Genomic DNA, 21,891 nt, shown 5'->3' on the forward strand with positions numbered 1-21,891 from the left:
AGCTTTTAAAGGTAATAATAACAGCCTGCTGCTGCAAGAAATGAGACTGATGAGTGTAGTAGCAAAATGTATCATTTGCATTTAACCACACATATTGTTGTTACCTTGCATCACCTTGCACTGTTTCATTTCATGTATTGACCTATAACCTCAGTTTATTACACCTTTAACACTGTGAATTATAACCTGGCCTAAGTGTGAACTGTCTGATTTACTTTTAAACAGTGACCTCGCTGATTTATGGGAAAGTGTTTGTGCACAATAGCACTATGTGCTTGTCAGGTGTTGTGTGTACATCCAAGGCCGTCTGGACAGCTGGATATTGTTTAGTGAAATCTCCTTTTCTCAAGGTATCTCTGAGTGAGCTATAAACTGACTTTGTCTGTGTCTCTTGGTCAGTCTCTGCCAGGATTTGCTTGGTGGATGAGGCTGGCCTTTCAGCTGAAATTGCTTAACTCTGTTTACTTTTTGCTTTTATCACTTTATTAAATTACACAAATACAACCTTGTGTGAATCATCTTTTATTTGTTCACTTCTAAATGAGAATTTCCACCACAATGGGGGTGGCGAGAGTATTTTGGAGATTTCTGTAAATGATGAGCTGAGAAATTTTAATAAAACCTTTGGTACAGCTGAGACAAAAAGCAGGGTCAGAAGATGATTATCTTTGGGTTTCAATATTTCTCTTACAGAGGCAACAACTTTGTAAATTACAAGTGTTCACTGTTGAGAGAGCATTTGTGTCATCAGGTTTTTGGATCACCACGAGTCGGAGCTCACCTACTTTCACATTCACTTCTTGTGATCACTGGTTTACAAGAAACGCAGATGCAGGTTTGGGAGGAGGAAATAGGACTTGTTTGTAAGGGGCAGATCTACAGCTCACTCTGTGATCTCTGGTTGTTGGAAGGATTTGTAACAAGGCAGCACATCTACACAGACCAGACGGAACTGAGAATACGAAGGTGAGTTCATCCAGCATTGTTACAGATGTATCGCTATAGCAGACAGGTTTTTTTTTTTCAGATTCAGGTTCAGATTTGAAATTGCTCAAACTTGGCATACACTACTGATTTTAGACATATTAATTCCAGCTCATAATGTACGAGTCAATCGTCTACGATGTAAGGCCAAAGCTCACGATTAATGTGCTCACAGTGTACTCGTCAAGCCATGACCTGAAAGCTCACACTGTACGTGTAACAACGTCCTGGCTACTGACAATTGTCAATAAAGATTAGTTTGAAAACTCCGAGGCAGGTTTTAGCAACAATGCTAACAAGGCAGACGCGTGCTTCCTCGATAACCTGTGCAATCCTGTGTGCTAAAACCTGCAAGAAAAAGAGGCGCCGGTATATCACTGTGTAAATGTATTACTTTTACTAGGACACTAAGAACCTCTGCCATCCCCAAAACCCTGCTGCATTCATGCTGTTGTCATGTATGACCTTTGAAGTCATAGACACCCTGAGCTTCTTCATCTCCTCAACAGAATCCATACTGTTCATCCAATTAGTAAAATGTATATTCCAATAAGTGATGCTAATACAATCTAAAAAGAAAGGGTGACATACAGACAATAATTGTGGATGAATTCTTGTTAAAATGGTTGTATTACCCTCTGACCATTTTATGATTCTGGATTTTTCTGAATATTACATAAAACTACATTAATTGATTCATATTTAGGCCAGTGGGACAGTGGAACCAGGTGAAATCTTAACTGGCACATGTTGGCTAACAGTTGCATTCATTTGGAGCTTCTTGCTACTTGATGAATGTCCAATCTTTGCTCTCCCTTCAGCTCCGGTCTGGTTTACCCCAGTTCTGAGGGAAATATCTGTCTACTTAGTTGCTTCTATTATGTTCACTTGCGTAATCTCTAACTGTTTCTGTCTGCTGATTGGTGCTGGTCAGGGAGTGTACAGTGTGGTTAGAGCTTTTTAGAGTGAAAACAACAGCCTGTCGGTGTCAGAAACAAGATGGATGAAAGCAGCGAGAGTATTTTGGCTGTAAAAACAAAATAAAGAGCTAAAAGACTGAAATATTCAGTAAAGCTGCAGAGGGGATCATTCTCTGTGGGTTTGTCTCGATCAGGGACATGATGTGACCCCTGTTAAACTGTCAGTATACCAATATTTATTAGTGTAGTTTTGCCACTGCTGTAAAAATGATTAATCTTTATAGAGCCGGCTCACTAAGAACATTTAATATTGTGTGTTGGTCAGTGGTTAATTTAATGGTTTCAGTATTGTTTCATATGGTTTCAGGGAAATCATGAGGTGCAGCTGACCTAGTTTCACTTTTGTCATCAGTGGTTATCTAAAAATAGATGTTTTTCTGTCACTTTTGAACTTTACTACCATCTACTGGATTGTAATATGTATGGCATATATTCTGTTGAGGCCAAATGTCCTATCTTGTGATACATTAATAAACATTAATAAAAAGATAAATAATGTGTATCTGCCCCATGATTCAGATCTGCTCCAAAATTCAATGAAAATTAGGCCAGTGGTTTTTCCATAATCCTGCTGACAAACACGAAATCTAGACCAAACCCAAAACATTACCGGCTTCATGGGGCTAAACCCTCACTCCCTTGAGAGTCATTGAGCCTGTACAGTTGTTATGGCTAACCTGTGAGCAAACAGCTGCCTATGCCTGATGTGAACACCCAAATAGTAAAACACTAACTGGGTCCTGATGAACAACCCAACGAGTCTTTGTTTAGTTTGTTGTGATAAACAAAAAGTTTGAGTCATTTTATTTGACATCAATATGAAAATGATTTCTGAATTTAATGATTTAATCAAGTAAATGAATCTTTTTTTTCCTTTGCAATCCTGAAAGAAATCATGGTGAAGTAGATCATCTATTACACTTAAATAAAAGATGTATTTTGCTTGCTAATATCAACTTGATTTACTGTAATCGAAACTTAAAGCACGACACTACACTTCACAATCAAACATTAAAATGTTACACAATTACCCTGATGTCCTCAAGTTTTTGCAATCTCATCAAAAAATATTTTCCACTCTATAAAATTAGACCTTCTACCTCCATTTATCTTATTTGTTACCCTTCTCATCTTGCTCTGCAAAACCAAAACGCCTCATAAGATAAAGTATGATGTGATAAACCTTTATTGATCCCGAGTGGGGATGTTGTATGTTGATTGTTGCAGCAGGATGATGACCAAAATGAGTACAGATAAGTACACAGTAAAAGAAACAAATAATAGAGGTACATACAAGTGAATACAAAAGTGAATACAAAATTTAAAAAATGACAAGGCAAAGGGCCATATTACCTCTGGTTGCAAGCCAGAAAATATGGACGTCAATTCAGGGTACAAAATATTACTGTGGTAAATTTCTGGACATTTTTTGGCAATAACGGTACTTCAGCATCAAAAGTTCAAGTAAGAGTAATTAATGCATATATTTAAATGCAAGGGTTAGGGTTATGCATACTGTATAGTATAGGTGAACCTATTATTGGCCTGGTCGGTCATCAGATCTAATATTCAGCAAATTGCTGATTAACAGAATGACTATTTTTTTTAGCTGAGTGCTGATAAAATGAATTATTTACTGTACTCTAGCTCTGATGCAACATGCAATCTGCAAAGAAAAAACCTCAGGACTCACTGAGCTAAACCAGCTTATAGCATTTAATATTTACAGTTTATTTAAAATGTATTTCATCATATAGCCACTGGTCAATCTTTTTTAACTAATCTCCTGTTGGTAAACGACATTCTACTTTTTACCGTAGAATATATGTATAGCTATATATTTCTTTATTTTTTTTAGATCAGATTAGAGTACAGATTAGAAAGAGCACTGAACATTGTGTGTTATGTTAACGGTTCATTCAATGGTATCAGTTTCAGGTTTCGGGGAAATCACGAGTTGGAGCTGAACTACTTTCACTCTTTGTCATCACTGGTATATATAAATGCAGGTGTTTATTTTGCAGTGCAGACTGGACAGTTCGGAGGGGCAGACCAACAGCTTGTGATCTCTGGTTATTTTGAAGGATTTGTAACAAGGCAGCACATCTACTGAGACCAGGCAGAACTATTACAACACAAAGGTGAGTTTATTCAGCTTTGTTACTGATGTATATCAGTTTTTATTATCAGATTAATAATCATATTTGAAATGGATTACCTTTACTGTACCATACTTTATGTAGAAAGTTTAAGAACTGTGGACATATTTCCCAAATGTAAGACCAAAATTAAAATTTGAAATAAGTTTATTCATTTAATTTGATCTTTTCTACCTAATCTAACCGGTGGTAAACAACATTTAACTTTTTACTGCATCAGAAACAGACAGATGTAATATTTTATCTTTTATGTACTATTGTTGTTCTTCTGTGTTCTGTGTGTATTTTTTATTAAGGCTGTCAAGCGTTTAATTAATGAGAACTTTTAAGATTAATTATTAAAATTAATAACACATACCAATATTTGCCCTAATGTTACAATGCGTAGTTTTGGTAGGACCCAGAAGCGGACAACAAGGCAGGGAGTTGTGTGCAAGGAGATTTATTGACACTTCACAAGGGTTATGCAACTGCGGTCAAGCCCGCCTCCACTCCGATAACCGATCCTAAACATACAAAAACACACTGGAGTGGGGCTTCAAAAAGCACCCAGATGTTGACAGGAGCACTGTTTATTTACGCAATTTCACATTAAACATTAAACACAGAACTGAAGGCAAAACTGTGGACAAAACAACAGTGTTATTACTGAAAAAAGGGGAAGCTAAAATTAGCTAAGCTCACTGTATGTTAATATACATTTTTAAAACTAAGCCTACTCACCACTCATGCACCAGGCATAAAAACAGAAAACACTCTGGTAGTGATGGTATAACGTCTAACTATTAACCACAGCCCATTCTCAGTTTGAGAAAGAGTGTTAACAGGAAGAAACACTGGCTGCAGTGGGACTTTTCCATTCAGTAGTCCAGCAGCCTTTAGTCATCCGCCTCCATCATGTTTACAAAGCTACTGTGGAGTGTGAAGGAAACATAGTTCAGTGATGTAAGGCCAAGTTTAATTAAATAAAGTTTAATTATTGCCTGCATTGATGGACAATAACGTTTTTGAATCTTGAAATGCAATTTGGTAAATTTTTCATATTGCAATATCTACAATATCTACAGAAAGGATATTAGACTCATATTCTCTTTGTTAAATACTTTGCCCATTCAGCTTGAACGGTGATTCAATCTTGCAGTAATAGTTCATCACCGTGTTTGTCTAACTGACTTTGCCCTTGTTCTTTATAAAGCATGAAGAACCAATAAGATGGAGAAGGAGAACCAAGACAAGACACCAGCTGGAAGGGCTGAAGAGTCGGATGTCAACTCTGTAACACCACCTGTGACAAATTTAAAGGGTAATTTAAAAGTTTGAAAACAAACTAAAATAAACTTAGGACAAGGAGTTTACCAATTTTGATGTTTTTATGCTCATCATGTTTATTCTGATATTCCAACATGACCCTGCAGTGGAGGAGTTACAGGAGAGTGAAGATGAAACCAAGGTAAATGTAAGATTTCAAAACACATCTTCATCTCAGTGGGTCTGATGTGATGAGTTGGTCAATAAAATTATCCATTTTCTCAGTGTGATTCAGTGAATGAACCTGATGAAGACCAGCAGTCAGAGAACAATGATGAGACAGGTGGAGGGTCTGAAATCAAATCAGGATCATCTGCATCCAATGAGAACGGTAACAAACGTAATTCTAACTCATTTTGAGAATGTCAGATTTGTTTATCACCTTTGATTGCGTCATTGTTATTCTGCAAACTCTGTATAACTGTGATACTGTTGTTTTTAAATGATTTCTGCAGTTTAACATATTGATGTTTTATTTGTTTTTTTCAGTGCTGCCTGAACTCACACTTGTGTTAATTGGTGACACAAATTCTATTGAGATTGGATCTAAAAACATCTTACTTGATCATGATGAGCAGGCTAATGTGGAACAGTTTTCAGCCAAACTGTATGATTTATGTGGTAGGCACATCTCTGTCATTAACATGCTTGGCCTACAAAACACTGACCAATTCCCATTAAATGAGGGAATTCATGCCTTTCTCTTACTGTTACCAAATGGTCTGCATAACAGCCATTACAACTCAGGAGTGCAGTGGTTAGAAAAAGCTTTTGGGAAAGGCTCACTCGCTTATTTAATGACAGTTGTGACTCATGAGTCAGATGAAAAATGTGAAAGTGCGCTGACAGAGCTGAAATCCAACAGCAGGTTTGCTAAAAAAAGATATCACACATGTACAAGAAGTATGATGGATGAAAAAGAGATCATAGCTCTGTTGGACAAAATAGACGTCATGGTCTCTGAAAATGATCCACACTGCTACAGTGGACCGATGTTTGATGAAAATAAAGAACAGAAAGAACGACTGGACCACAAATCCCATGAAGAAGAAAGCATAGATTCATCAGTGTTTCAGCAAAATCAAACAGGTGAGATTTTAATGTTGGCATTCTTAGATAAAACCTACATTGCTTTATCAAGATAAAATGTACAGATATTTCCCTCTAGAGTTGGTGGAGACAAACACAGACCAAAAATTGTGTGAATAATGGACTTAATGGACAGGTAGCTGAAACATGAGTCCCATTAAATGCTCATGTTTTCTATCTACTGAATGTATAAATATGCAACAGTTTGCTAACAAGTTCACGATATCAACTCAACAGTGTTCACAACTTGTTTTTGCTGCCCCCATGAGGCCAAAAGTCAGTTATTGCACCTTTAAATAACTGAAATGTCAAAGGGGAGGGGAACTCGTTGGAGAGCGTCTGGTGGCCTTGCGTTGACCCATGGGTATCAGCCAGGCACAGCCTGAACAAAGTACATGGAGCCACTGCCCTGTGGGTCCACCACCTTCAGGGACAGAGAAATACAGAAACTGTGGGGGTGCCAAATTACAAAAACTGCCAATTTCTACATAATGTTGCTTTAATATTAAAACATCTCATCTCTATTTGGTAAAGAGGAGATGCATCTTGTTGAACAATGAACGTTTGAATACACACAATTTTTTGCAAATTAATCTTCTTCAGGTGAAATAGTTTACCGACAAAAACGTTTTTTTACGTTCAATCCTACAATCTGCTTGTTTTTACATTACCCTGCAGGAGACAAGCTGGAAGAGAGAGCAGCTACAACAGAGGTGAAGGTGAGATCTTTTCAACCTCAGTAGCCATTGTCATAGCATTTCTTTTTTTAATGCTACTTTTTTATTCAACTTTAACTCATTACCTATTGCACTTTACACACATTATCTCAATCACAACTGTAGACTAAACTGAAGATAGTGACTCTGTTCAGTTTTAGTCTAAATGAGGACAGATTGTGACTCACTGAACCTCCTGGTGCAGTTGGAAACACTTTCCCAGAAGAAATTAATTTCTTCTCACTAAATTACAAACCTGCCTGCATTTAGTTTGTGCATGTCGTATTTCCTTGCTTTCATTGTTTTGTGATAATCTCAATGGTTCAATCTAGGGGAGCTCACAGTCGTATAAAATCATCTGTTTTCTTAGTGTGATCCAGCTAATGGTGCTAAACACTCAGACAAGAACGATGACAGCACCAGAGAGGGAGGAGATTCTGAAAACAAGTTTGTGATCTCATCTGTAACCAGTGATAAAGGTGAGATTTTAATGATTTTGGGGTTGTATATTAATATACATTTTAAAAGTAACATTATTTTTCATTTACAATCTACTCAGCTCAAGCTTCATGCAGGTTTGAAGAAATACAGTAACTAATCGAATCTCTATTTGTTGTCTTTGACCCTTCAACAGAAGAGGCTGATGAAGGTAAAGAGATCAACAGTGAAAGCAGCAGTAACACAAGTGAGAGGTCCATGGAGGAGAGTGCAGCAGTGAAGGACACAAGTCAAACATCTCAGACAGTTTCAACAGCTACCAAAGAAAGTAAGAATTACTTCATTCCCTTTTGTTGTTGTCTTGCATTTCTGCAAACTCTTTTTATAATTAAAACATCATGATGTAAATGTTTTATCTTAAAATAACAGCTTCAAAATCATGTTGATGGTATAGTGCCTTGTAATAAGGTGAATGGTGTCTCTGTCTCAGCCACTCTGTCCCCATGCTTGTTGTTTCTGCACTATGTAACTTCAGTGAGAGGGTAGGATCACAGTGTTACATGTTTACTTCAACATACAAGTTTTTAAGACAACAGTAGCCCTTTTCACACAGAGATGCCGCATTATCGCCGCAGCGGCGGTTTACCAATTCTCCGCCGTTGGTTGTTCACACAGAACCGAGCAGCTCTGACGTAAAAGACGAACCAGAGTATAATTCACACAGCAAGCCGGCACCGTGGATCCAAAGGAGGCGTGACGATAAGCGTCATGGTGATGACGTGTTTTTTTCAACGTGTTTCCCCAGTGTTTACCTGTTAATCTAAACATGTACACACTGACTGTTTGTAATCATATGGATGCTGTTATACTGTGTTGTGATTGAGATCCTGACCCATCAAACATCCTGGAAAGTGACAAAGTTACGTTTTTCTCTAAATTACATACAGTAATTACATAATCACCATCAGTAAACAGGACGCTGTCTGACTCTTTCACTTGCGGGGGGGAGGCTGTTTTCTGGGAGGAAGTTCACTGGAGTCTCGGTCGGGAGGGCTGACGGTCGCAGTGATTTTTTTTAACGTGACAAACACTTGGTGAGTTAAAGTTTTTTGCCTGGGACAGACGCTGTTATTCGGGCAGAAATGTGACGAAGAGTCGGTAGGACCGACAGGCTGACAGACACTTCTCCACCTATAACTGCGGTATTTTTTTCCTCATATAAGTTGCCAAAGACACGACCAGTTACTACGTTACTGTTGTTTGGTCCTGTAATGTTGCTTTGTGGGATATTTCTCTATATTTTGTTGAGTGATGGACCTGTACAGTTATCAGACAGTGAACACCATCAGACCAACACACCCTCACTCCGTGCCGTCGGCTTATCCGTTCACACTGGTTCAGTTCGCCAATAATGCGCCTCTGATACTACCTCCGAAGGCGCATCAGAGGCGGAGGGAAATTTCACCCCTCGCCGCATCTGAAACTTTCACACAGAGGCGGATGCGGAGAATTGGCGCAGGATCCCCGCATGCAAACGGCAGTGTGAATGGGGCTATTGTTATGATGTAATGAGTTTTGTTTGTAGTTGGCACCTACATTACATCTAGCAAATTGTTACAGACCTGGAATTTGTATTTAAAACACCTCATCTCTGTTTTGTGTAGAGGAGATGCCTCTTGTTAAACAATGAACTTTTTGAACACACACACCATTTTTGCAAATAAATCTTCAGGTGTAATAGTTCACTGACAACAAAATTGTTTTATTGTTTTATGTTTCTACAATCTGCTTGTTTTTACATTACCCTTCAGGAGACGAGCTGGAAGAGAGAGCAGCTACAACAGAGGTGAAGGTGAGATCTTTTTAACCTCAGTACTCATTGTCATAGCATTTATTTTTATAACGCTACTTATCTATTCAACATTACCTCATTACCTATTGCACATTACACACATTATCTTAATCACAACTGTAGACTAAACTGAAGATAGTGACTCCGTTCAGTTTTAGTCTAAATGAGGACAGATTGTGACTCGCTGAACCTCCTGGTGCAGTTGGAAACACTTTCCCAGAAGAAATTACTTTCTTCTCACTAAATTACAAACCTGCTTGCATTTAGTTTGTGTATATCGTATTTCCTTGCTTTTATTCTTTTGTGATAATCTCAATGGTTCAATCCGGGGGAAGCTCACAGTCATACAAAATCATCTTCTTTCTTAGCGTGATCCAGCTAATGGTGCTAAACACTCAGACAAGAACGATGACAGCACCAGAGAGGGAGGAGATACTGAAAACAAGTCTGTGATCCCATCTGTAACCAGTGATAAAGGTGAGATTTTAATGATTTTGGGGGTTGTATGTGAATGTAAATTTTAAAAGTAACATTATTTTTCATTTAAAATCTAATCAGCTCAAGCTTCACACAGGTTTGAAGAAATACAGGAACTAATCTAATCTCTGATATCTCCCTTCAACAGAAGAGGCTGATGAAGGTAAAGAGATCAACAGTGAAAGCAGCAGTAACACGACTGAGCGGTCCATGGAGGAGAGTGCAGCAGTGAAGGACACAAGTCAAACATCTCAGACAGTTTCAACAGCTACCAAAGAAAGTAAGAATTACTTCAGTTCCTTTTGTTGTTGTCTTGCATTTCTGCAAACTCTTTTTATAATAAAAGCAACATTATGTAAATATTCTATCTTATAATAACAGCTTCAACATCATGTTGATGGTACAGTGTCTTGTAATAAGGTGAATGGTGTCTCTGTCTCAGCCACTCTGCAAGTTTTCAACACACAACATTGTTATGATGTAATGAGTTTTGTTTGTAGTTGTCACTACATTACATCTGACAAACTGTTACAGACCTGGGATTTGTGTTAATGACAGTGGTGTCACACTCAGAAACTGTGGGGGTGCCAAATCACACAAAATGCCAATTTCTACATAATGTTGCTTTAATATTGAAACACATTATCTCTATTTGGTATAGAGGAGATGCATCTTGTTGAACAATTAACTTTTCGAACACACACAACATTTTTGCAAATAAATCCTCTTCAGCTGGAATAGTTCACTGACAACTTCAATCTGCTTGCTGTTATATTACCCTGCAGGAGAGGAGCTGGAGGACGAGCAGAGTGCAGCTAAAACCAACGTAAAGGTGAGATCTTTTCAACCTCAGTACTCACAGCAGTATTTATGTTTAATGCCACCTAATTATCTAAAGTTAGACCTTAAACTGAAGATTGGAGCTGTTCATGTTTTTAGTTAAGACTTGAACAGTTTGACTCCATGATCTCCTGGTCAGACACATGGATGAGCTGAAAACATTTTCCCAGAAGAACTTACTTTCTTCTCACTAAATAGCAAACCTGATTGCATTCAGTTTGTGCATATTGCTTTCCTTAAATTTATTTCTGGTGGTACTACTGTGTGTTGTAGATCTTAAAACTTAATAAAACAATTGTGTTTCTTAGTGTGACCCAGTGGATAAACCTGCTGATGTTGAACACTCTGAGAAGAATGACAACAACACACCAGTAGCAGGAGAGTCTGAAATCAAGTCTGTACCATCTGCATCTGAAGCGAAAGGTAAGATTTTGTTGACTTATTTAATAGTACAATAACATGAAACTGTCAAAATCATAACTGATTTAGATTATATAAGTCAACATGTATGAAAAAAATTGTCCAAAAGCACGTTGCTCTGACCCTTTTATGATAAAGTTAATTATTCTACTATACTGTAGGTACCTCAGATATGAATCTGTGTGGAAACAAGGATAAGGTAAGATACTATACTTTTATTAACAATATCTTTAGGACTATGTTCTTTATATCCCATCCTATATCAATATAATTTTTACATACAGTACATTTTTAATTACTTACAGTATTTACAGAAGTCAGAGAACATTTCTGAAGAGACCAACATGAAGAAACAATATCCAGCACAAACTGAAACACTACTCGGCAGACTTCACCTTCAAGACAAACATCAACAGAAGTTTTCACCAGCAGATTTTCTTCAGATAGGTCCACCTGTGAAACAGGATCATGTCACATGTGAGAAGGATATAGCTCATACTTTTCTTCACAGGCTGATGATGTTAGACTACAGAGCCAGATATATTCCTGTAAGACAAGACAGTTCTGAGGTCAGCCATTCAAAGCCTGTTCCAGAGATTATTTACACAGAAGATAGTGATTTAGAAGCTCTCTATGGCCCCACTTTAGACTCTGATCAATCAAAACAGTCTCATGTGCATCCAATGGACGTTCAGATGGCAGTATTTCACTGCTCAGACAGCTTTTTTAAGCAGAACATGATTACAAAGCTGTCACAGTGTCAGTACGCTGTACCTTTGCTTGTTCCTGACCCAGTCACAATGGACATTGAATGTCCTCTGTGGACTTTCAGACAAATAAGAAAAACATGGAAGATAACTCAAAGCAAAGATAAATCAAACATTGTCAGCATGAAGAGTATGCCCATCTGCAATGCTGAGACACCCATGGTGTCATTTTTCCGTCTGGGTTCACTGTCTCAATCTAAATCTCAGCTGATGAACACTTTGATCAACGACCGTCACAACACCTTCTTCCACAGAAATTGTCAAGGTAGCACAAAGTCTCGCTATTTGATGGATGGCGTGGCAGAGATTGCCTGGTACTGCCCCGCTGGAAAACCAAATGATGCCTTCACTGACTGCACTGCCTTCTGTAATCTTCATGGTGATGCTCTGTTGAATGAAAAACAGCGTGACATAGTGACTGAAAAATCTTCAGTCAATGTTGTTCTTGTCCCAACTCTGGATAAAGGTGACAAAAGTGCAACAGTTATCTCAGCCCTTTACAAGTCTCCAAAGCCTCTCATTATGCTAATTGCTGATAATGATAGTGGTGCAGTTCAGTTGACAAAAGGTAAATACAGAATGGGTCTGAAGGACAGAAGCCAGTCAGATGTTTCTGAAGAACTGAAAGAAATCATTAGAAACATTTTGTGTGGACCACATGCATCCTTCCAGCTTGAAACCATGGCTGAGGTCTCTGGAATCAGAGTGGATGAAGATGACCATCTCTGCCAAAAAGGGAAATCTGCTGCTGCGGAAATAGTGAAGTTGCTTCAGGGGATGGATGGTCTAAAGATTAAAGATACATTTCTCCAATGTCAAGGCCAACTGTGGAGCAAGTGGTGCAGAACAAACAAAGAACTGTATCGCCTCACAGGACACATTGAGAGGGAGAAATCTGAAAAGGAACAAGAACTGAAGCAAATACGACAAGATCAATGCAAAGCTTCCTGTAGTGAGCTGATGATGTTACTAATTGGAAACCTCTCATCTTTGAAATCAACAGACAGAGAGTATTTCCTGAAATGGACTCAGATCTTAATGGATGCCCTCTGCACAGACGATCTCTCTTCAATTCTCCAGAGCTATGATGAAAAATGGTCTGAGGTCTTGGCTTTGAAGAAGAAGCATGACAAATCTGATCAGCTAAAAATGAAGCGAAATGAGCTCGAACAAATATCAACAAAACTACAGTCAGCAACTTTTGGCTTGGAGCACATGTTTAGAGAAATGGGACAGATCTATGAAGCCCATAAATCTCTGAAGAAACAACCAACAAGTGGACAGACTGACTGGTCTAAATACCCTGAGCTGGCTGCAGAGCTGATGATATCAGGACACCCAATGGAGCTGATGGATGGTGATGCAGGTCATGTGCCTTTAACTTGGATCTCTAGTCTTTTAGATGAAGTCATCAAGAAACTGGGCAACAAGAGAGTTTTTGTTTTGTCCGTTTTAGGCGTACAGAGCAGTGGAAAATCAACAATGCTGAATGCCATGTTTGGGCTACAGTTTGCAGTGAGTGCTGGCAGGTGCACCAAGGGTGCCTTCATGCAGCTGGTCAGAGTGTCAGAGGAGATCAAGAAAGACTTTCAGTTTGACTACGTTCTGGTGGTGGACACTGAAGGACTGCGTGCTCTTGAGTTGGCAGGTAACGCCACTCTTCACCACGACAATGAACTGGCAACGTTTGTTGTTGGTCTGGGAAACATGACATTGATCAACATCTTTGGGGAGAATCCAGCTGATATGCAAGATGTTCTGCAGATTGTTGTTCAGGCTTTCATGAGGATGAAACAAGTTAAACTTTCTCCAAGTTGTGTGTTTGTTCACCAGAATGTCACAGATATTGCAGCTACAGAGATGAACATGGATGGAAAGAGACGCCTGCAAGACAAACTGGACCAGATGGCCCAACTAGCAGCCAAAGAGGAGGGTTGTGATGCTGAGTGCTTCAGTGACGTCATTACATTTGATGTTCAAAAAGATGTGAAGTACTTTGCCCAACTGTGGGAGGGAAGTCCACCGATGGCTCCTCCAAATCCAGGTTACAGTGAGAGCGTCAAAGAGCTGAAGACCTTCATCCTCTCTAAAGCTTCACAGTCTGAAGGGATTACTCTGGAACAGTTCAAAAGCAAAATTCATGACCTGTGGAATGCCCTGCTGAACGAAAACTTTGTGTTCAGTTTCAAAAACACACTTGAAATTGCAGTGTACAGAAAACTTGAGGTCCAGTATGGGAACTGGACCTGGACCCTGAGGAGCAACATGTTGACCATTGAAAACGAGCTTTACAACAAAATAGAAAATGGAAACCTGGACAAGATCGAGCTCAGTTATCTTTCTGGAGAAATTAGCAAAACTTATGAAAAAATCAAAAAAGCAATGACAACATACTTTGATAATAACAGTGACAAAGAAATGTTGGTTCAGTGGCAAGGCACATTTAAAAGCAAAATCAAAGAGTTTCATGATGAACAAGTGAGAGGAGTCCAAAGAAAACTGGATCAAGTTATCCAGCAGAAGAATGCTCGTAAAAAGCTTGATGAGAAGAAGACAGAGTTTGAGAACAAGCTGCTACAAAAGAGTAAAGATCTTGCTCATCAGTTAAAAGACAAGGTAAATGATGAAAAGGAACTTAAAAAGCAGTTCGACTCAGTTTGGAGTGGCTGGGTTACTGAGTTAACTGCAGGCACAACACCTATTAAGGACATCAACTATCAGGAGGATCAATATACTATCCTTCAAGAGCTTGGTATTGAACGCACTCAAATAAATGAATCCAAATGCAAAGGCAGATACAAAAACATGTCAAAGGTTGGAAATTACAGTGATTATGTGACCCTCACCAAGCACCAAGAGTCCAGTGACACAAGCCAACGATCCCAAGATGATCAGACAGAAGACAAGAGCGCAAAAGAGCAAGGATTTAGCCTTTTTAGGGTTGTTAAAAAAATGTTGGGATTTGGGTCATCGAGCTCTTCATCATCCACAAAACGAAAAGAACATCTGCCATACGAAGAACAGGACCTGATCAAATCCCTCATTGAGGATGTTGAACAACAGACCTTAAACATAATTAAGAAAAAACCTGTAGCTACAAAAGGCTACAATCAAGCTTACTTGCAAGAAGTTGCCAACAAGGTAAAAGAAACGGTGACAGAATTTAAATCAAAGAGCAAATATACTCTGAAGAACGAGTTTACAGTTGATCTTTTGCTGTATACATTTGACATAGCAGGGAGTTGGCTGTCAGAGTCCCACAAGAAATTCAAAAAGAGCACAGATGCACGTGTTTATGTAGAAAGCAAGAAAGAGCAATATTACAACATTTTCAGAAGCTTCTGTAAAGGAAGCTCATCTGCTGTTGTGTTTGGAGAACTGATCTGTGAAAAACTGAAGAGTTCCACTGTTGAGGCCGTCTGTAACAAGACAGCTATTGACCTCTCTGATGAGATGAAGTGCAACGTCCCAGCATTCAGTGGGAACAGGTTGAACTTAGAGAAACATGTGTTGAAATCACTCGCTGAGAAAGAGGACTTTGATGGTTTTATCACCTACATCAGAAACCCAAGGAAGCAAGTTGAGGCTTTCATAAAAGATGAAGTGCAGAAGTACATCTTCACAGGACAAAGACACAAAGCACAAAATATACTCAAGAAGAATGTTGAATACATCAAAAGACTTGTGAGTCGGGCTTTATTTGGTGCAACAGAGAAAATCAAATCTCAGGGAGGAGACATACACAACTGGCTGAAGAAATTTTCCAGTTTGCTGAACAATGAATTAAAATTCTCCATCTGTTGTCAAAACTTCAGCGACATAAACAAATTTGACTTTCTCAAAGAAGAGATCGAGAAAGGCCTTGAATCCATTGTGAAGGAGATGAACAGCCTCTCACTGGATAAGATGAAGGAATTCAAGGACCAGCCTGATCAAATCCTCATTGATCACCTGTGTAACTGCTGCTGGGTGAAGTGTCCATTCTGTGCAGCTGTTTGTACCAACACACTGGCTGATCACAGTCCTGATAAACACAACGTCCCTTTTCACCGACCCTCTGGGATTAAAGGATGGCACTTTAGAAACACAGATCAACTGGTCATTGATTTCTGCACAACATTAGTAGCAAGTGATCAAAGTTTCCACCCCCATCATGATTCAGAGAAGACTTTTCCCTATAAAGAGTATCCAAAGGCTGGAGGGAAGTATGCTTCATGGACAATTACCTCTGATAAGTCTAAGCTGATATATTGGAAATGGTTTGTGTGTCAGTTTCAACAGCAGCTTGAAGTCCACTATAAATTAAAATTCCACGGCAGAGGAGAAATTCCCAGTGAGTGGAGAACACACTCTAAAAAAGAGGCTATTAAAAGTCTGGATGAAATATGGAAAGGAGAGCAACAATAGCAACAATAGCAACAATGAGGATGAACCCTTTAAAAAATTGCTGAAAAAGCACCTAATTATATTTTGATCAATAAAATTGCAAATTAACAGCACCTCAGATTAGAGCCCACATAAATGCTTCACAGAGTTCAAGTAGCAGACAGATTTCTCAACATCAACTGTTAAGAGGAGACTGCGTGAATCAGGCCTTCATGGTCGAATTGCTGCAAAGAAGCCATTACTGAGGAAGAACAGCAACAGGAAGAGAAGTGTCTGGGCCAAGAAACACAAGGAATGGGCATTAACAGTGGAAATCTGAACTTTGGTCTGATGTGTCCAAATTTGAGATTTTGTGGGTCTTTGTGGGACGCAGAAAAGGTGAGCGGATGGTTTCTAAATGTGTGGTTCCCACTGTGAAGCATGGAGGAGGAGGTGTGATGCTTTGCTGGTGACACTGTTGGTGATTTATTCAAAATTCAAGGCACACTTAACCAGCATGGTGACCACAGCATTCTGCAGCGACATGCCATCCCATCCGGTTTGCGCTTAGTGGGACCATCATTGACCCCAAACACACCTCCAGGCTTTGTAATGGCTATCTGACCAAGAAGGAGAGTGATGGAGTGCTGCGTCAGATGACCTGTCCTCCACAATCACCCGACTTAAACCCAATTGAGATGGTTTGGGATGAGTTGGACCGCAGAGTGAAGGCAAAACAGCCAACGAGTGCTGAGAAATCTTTCAAGACTGTTAGAAAACCACTCCAGGTGACTACCTCATGAATCTGACTGAGAGAATGCCAGATGTGTGCAAAGCTGTCATCAAAGCAAAAGGTGGCTACTTTGAAGAAGATAAAATATAAAACATATTCTGGTTTGTTTAACACTTTTTTGTTTACTGCATAACTCCATATGTGTTCTTTCTTAGTTTGGAGTCAGTATTGATCTACAATGTAGAAAATAATAAACATAAAGAAAAAACATGAATGAGGTGTGTCCACACTTTTGACTGGTACTGTATTTTGTACATATTTTCATTTAATTATAAACAGGAACATGAGCTATGATATGACTTTTGTTTAATTCATCTTATTATTAGTTAAAAATCTCATCAAACAGACATGACATGAAACCATTCTAAGTTGTATGCTGAAATAAGGGTATTTTTATTCATTCGAGATGCATTATTTTTTATACAAGATGCTTGACATTTTCTTTTTACAGGTGTTTAAAGTTCAAAGAGTAAGATGTTGAGACATGGCATATTGTCCTATGTGTATATAATGTTATTCATTTGAAATAAGAAATGGTTCCCTCTCTTGTTCATTTTAAGAGCGTCATAAAAAGCAACATGTTTAGTATTACTTAAAGAGTTTTATATAAATATCTCTGGAATCTAACTTTTGTTGACTCTTTAGGGGTTATGAGAGAATCAATGTAACATAAGTGATAGATAAGATGAGTCATAAGATTGTTGTTGATTGTGAAAATGCATGAAACTTGTTTGTAAACGTGTTTGTATGAGACTTGTTGAGTTCCACGAAAAAGAGAAGAACTTGTTGACATCTGTTGAAAAACAATGGAATTATTTTTTATTCGTTTGTTCACCTTTTAGCTGTCCAAGTCATCAGAGAATCATTTTATTAATTTATTTGAATTTTTTTTTTTTTTTTAAAGAATTTAATGTATGATGCTTTATTTTAACTTACTCTAGTCTAGACTTGTCCTTGTATATCCAAAGAAAAAGTGGGGATATTTTCCTTACATGTACTAAATAAATGTTTTTACATAACTGATAGGTTGTTCTGAGATTGAATTAATGAAATGTTGATTATAGAAAAGCATGAAACTTGTATTTGAGACTTGTTGAGTTCCATGAAAAGACAAAAACTTGTGTGTTATTTTGCTGTGTCTGTTGTCCAACTCATCTGAATCATCTGATCATTTTTCCATGTAACACAAAAAAAAATGTTATTTGATGGATGATGCTTTATTTTAAGTTTTTGGAGATTTCAATAATTTTACACTTTGTCATTTTAAACGTCTTATGTTGATATTGGAATAGATTTTTTTTTTCTATACTCGATTCCAATTTTTTGTCAAAAGACAAATTGGGGATATTTTCTTTAAATGTAATAACAAAATCTTTTACATAACTGACAGGATGAGTCATAAAGTGGATGTTCTTAGATTGAATTACTGAAATGGTGATTTTAAAAAAAAGGCCTGAAACTTGTATTTGAGACTCGTTAAGTTTCATGAAAAGGGACAGAGTTGTGGAAAAAAATAATCATTTTTAGTTTCTCATTGGCTTCTGAGCTGTATCTGTTGTCAAACTCATCCTTTTTTTGTTATAAAACATCTTATTCTTCAAATTTTCTTTTTATTTTGTATAACATTGAATGATTGCTTTTCCAGAATTTGATGATTTATCTTTCTCAAGTATTTTGATAATCTTACACTTATTTGCATCTAATTTTAAATATTCTATCATGCCCATATTGGAATAGACTTTTTTTTCTTTAATTGTACTCCTGTCATTGCTGCAGTATATTGATATACAGTTACTTACAGAATTATCAGTGATGTCTTTGTCAAAAGAAAATGCTGAATATTTGTTTTAACTGAAATAAAGACTTCAAACAAAGAACAGATTGTCTCTTTTCACAAAATATGTCACAGACCTGCTATAAACTAAATCGAGTTCATTTTAATTATATAACCCAAAATCACAAATGGTGTTAATTTTGTCAGCTATTTTTAGATTAACAGTGTCCATGTTAATTTTAATCATATGTAGTTGTGAGAATGACCACAATTACGGCTGGATGGTACAGCAAAGAATGATCCACAGGCAGGTTTGAGGTGGGTCACAGAGGTGGTTCTTTATTCATCCATCTCAGCAAACAGCATAGACACATCAGTACCACGTCACCCAGGTTGTCGAAATGGCACCTATTTATAGGGTGTCACAGCTAATGACCCTGGAAGATTCCACCCACTGCCTACCAACATGTTTAACCCACCATTTTTATTCCTGTATTTACACCACATAATCGGTAACCTATATATACACCCTCGTTTACCTCCACTAACAAAGAAAATACACATATCCACTTCATATTACATTTACTAAAATACAACACACACACATCCACCACCCCCACACCAATTTACACTTGGTTGCCCCCGGAACTATAAAAGCGGTGTCCGTTGCCTGGGGAAGCCTTTTGCCTACACACCCTGAAGAGAAAGACTGGTGAGTACACTTGACTTATTCAATGCATACACTTATTGAGCAACACAATACACATGCTTAGCTCCTTGTTTAAGCAATTAACACATTTAATATGCACATTTAACCCTATGTCCCTCTGCTCTAGGTGGAGCCCCGTGGCCCAGACAGCGCCCACCAGCAAAACCAAGACCCGACAAAGGACAACAAACATGGCGACAAACACTCAACAAACACGGTAAACATATCCATACAAATGTGCAAAAAAACAATGTTAAAATGTATTGTGCAAATCTCAAATAAAGTGCTGTTGCTCCTCTTAAAGTGTCTGTGCAATTATTGAAGTGCATATGTAGTCACTCAGTCCAAAGTGCGTTGTGACATGTGTGCAAAGCCAGATGATGATGTGCTGTTCGTCACAGTAGTCAACCTCTTCTGATTTTTTTAATTTTTTTATATTTTTTAAGTTTGATTAAAACTGGACATTTTGGTCTCATTTTACTTAAAGAATACCATTTTAGTTCAGTTTTAGTTGACAATTGACAGTTTAGTCATCAAAAGTTTTACTTTTTACTAAACCTTGTTACAACCCTAGAGGTCATAAATGTTTCCTTTGTCTGTTTCAATAACCCTCTTTTACCTGAGTGAGCATGATTAGGCTTGTTCGAGATGAGCCAGGCCTGCGTAGAATCGATCACCGGCGACCACCGCACAATGCATGCCGGTTAGATTTGTGTCCGACTTGATTCCGACTTGCTCTGACTATGCCGCCCATTGATTGGATGCAAGACTCCAGTTTCCTTTACTGATGTTTAACACCGTAGAACTAAAAGTTCATGTAAACAAAATAAAAGACAACATCAGCTATTGCATTCATTACAAAAAACATTGCTTAGCACTGTAGCTAATAACAATAAATAGGGTAATACTGACCACTTTAGCCTGCTTGTAGCATCCCCGGCTAAATGATGGTCGAACTCTCAAACTGATGGTTTACACTCATTTATTCCTTGGACCGTAGTCAATATAAACACACCGTAAGAGCTATGAAAGAAGAAAATAAAATACAGTTACCTTTAATTGAAATTACTTTTAACTTCTTTTATCCCATAAACAATCATGTAAGTTGACTCTCCTTTTATCTATTTTAATAAACTCATTGTAGACTCACAGGTTTTACTCCATGAATTTAAATATATATTTTAACTGCTACGATTGATGTTACAATCATGAAGGAAAATTCACATTTTAACTGAAGGACAACCTCCCATAGAGTGCAATATAAAACAATATTTAACATGAAATTAGCATTTTTTAACCGTTCGTTTTTAACTCAAACAGTTTTTAACCTTAGCAGACCTCACATAAAACAGACAAAATACATCTTGTTGCATTAATAAAACAACCTACGAGTTAGCTTATAGCTTCATCTCATTTCCAATACAGACCGGCAGCTTGGCCGTTGCTAATAGTAGTTACCGTTAACCACAACACGTTCTATACATAAAAAATATCTACGGCAACCAAACTCAAGCCGGACATAAATATGGCATGAAAAGGTAACAAAACAAACCTTGTGCCCCTTATTAGCCAGGTGCTAGGGCGTTTCATGTAAGTTAGGCACACTTTAGCATTGAAGACACTTTTCCTATTGCCGTTAAAGTCCGAAGCACCGGATGTGTACGAGTTCTAGGCGAGACGCTTTCAAAATAAAAGCACTGAATGTAACGTCTGCTTAATATATAAAAAATAAAAGCCTGGCTTTAAAGAATGTTAATAAGTAAACATAAAAACACATAGAAATACTACACTCATATTAAAGGTCATTTACACTGCTTCTCAACCAACAGCAGAGTCATCCCCCAGAGGCAATCTTGACAGTCAAAAAAATGATTCTTCACCATAAACTAAACCACATTCACTTAGCTGGAGCAAACGCCAAAAAGCATGGAGTGCTAAAAAGAAACCGAACTAACAAGCTAACATCACAGCTACAGGTGCTCTTCAGTCTCTGTGTGAAGCTTACGGAGCTAACAGACATTGCTTCCGGTTTTTCTCATTTCAAAATAAAAGCATGCATTTCAAAATAAATCCAAAAACGGCTGCATTTACACTGACAACATGCATGCGCCGGCAACGATAACCTCACGAGATCAAGGCGGCCGCAGTTTTTAGAGCCAGGCGCCGCAGTTGCTCTCCACCGACTGCAAGACCTCAGGGCATGACGGGAAACGCCTGGCT

General features: G+C 38.1%; 1 protein-coding gene and 1 long non-coding RNA gene across 5 annotated transcripts; one reads left to right on the plus strand and one right to left on the minus strand.

Moving 5' to 3' along the window:
• Window positions 1-886: 886 nt before the first annotated feature.
• LOC311268333 (interferon-induced very large GTPase 1-like) lies at window positions 887-19,044 on the plus strand. Of its 4 annotated transcripts, none has more exons than XM_084371924.1 (16): window positions 887-966; window positions 3,989-4,105; window positions 5,319-5,426; window positions 5,539-5,573; window positions 5,657-5,762; window positions 5,921-6,520; window positions 7,199-7,239; window positions 7,607-7,715; window positions 7,871-8,002; window positions 9,486-9,526; window positions 9,895-10,003; window positions 10,152-10,283; window positions 10,789-10,835; window positions 11,152-11,266; window positions 11,425-11,462; window positions 11,569-19,044. In XM_084371924.1, exons 3-16 carry the CDS (start codon window positions 5,336-5,338, stop codon window positions 16,435-16,437), a joined length of 6,465 nt encoding a protein of 2,154 aa, XP_084228050.1. In that variant the 5' UTR covers window positions 887-966; window positions 3,989-4,105; window positions 5,319-5,335; the 3' UTR covers window positions 16,438-19,044. The 4 variants fall into 4 exon arrangements, with proteins under 4 accessions (XP_084228050.1, XP_084228052.1, XP_084228053.1 ...); XM_084371926.1 differs by having other exon boundaries at window positions 11,578-19,044; XM_084371925.1 differs by having other exon boundaries at window positions 900-966; window positions 3,994-4,105.
• Window positions 19,045-19,337: 293 nt separating this feature from the next.
• On the minus strand, window positions 19,338-21,476 carry LOC311268350. The gene is made up of 3 exons (XR_014623962.1): window positions 20,584-21,476; window positions 20,291-20,476; window positions 19,338-19,658 (listed from the first exon to the last, which is right to left on the minus strand). It is a non-coding gene; the product is annotated as an uncharacterized lncRNA (long non-coding RNA).
• Window positions 21,477-21,891: the final 415 nt, after the last annotated feature.

The sequence above is a fragment of the Pagrus pagrus genome (genome assembly GCF_965226575.1).
Source record: "Pagrus pagrus genome assembly, chromosome: 13".
NCBI lineage: Eukaryota > Metazoa > Chordata > Actinopteri > Spariformes > Sparidae > Pagrus > Pagrus pagrus.

Coding starts and splice junctions, on each gene's coding strand:
- LOC311268333 (XM_084371924.1), top strand. CDS start 5,336: ATGGAGAAGGAGAACCAAGACAAGACACCAGCTGGAAGGGCTGAAGAG. Junction 8,003..9,485: donor TTCAACAGCTACCAAAGAAA/GTAAGAATTACT, acceptor ATTACCCTTCAG/GAGACGAGCTGGAAGAGAGA. Junction 9,527..9,894: donor CAGCTACAACAGAGGTGAAG/GTGAGATCTTTT, acceptor CTTCTTTCTTAG/CGTGATCCAGCTAATGGTGC.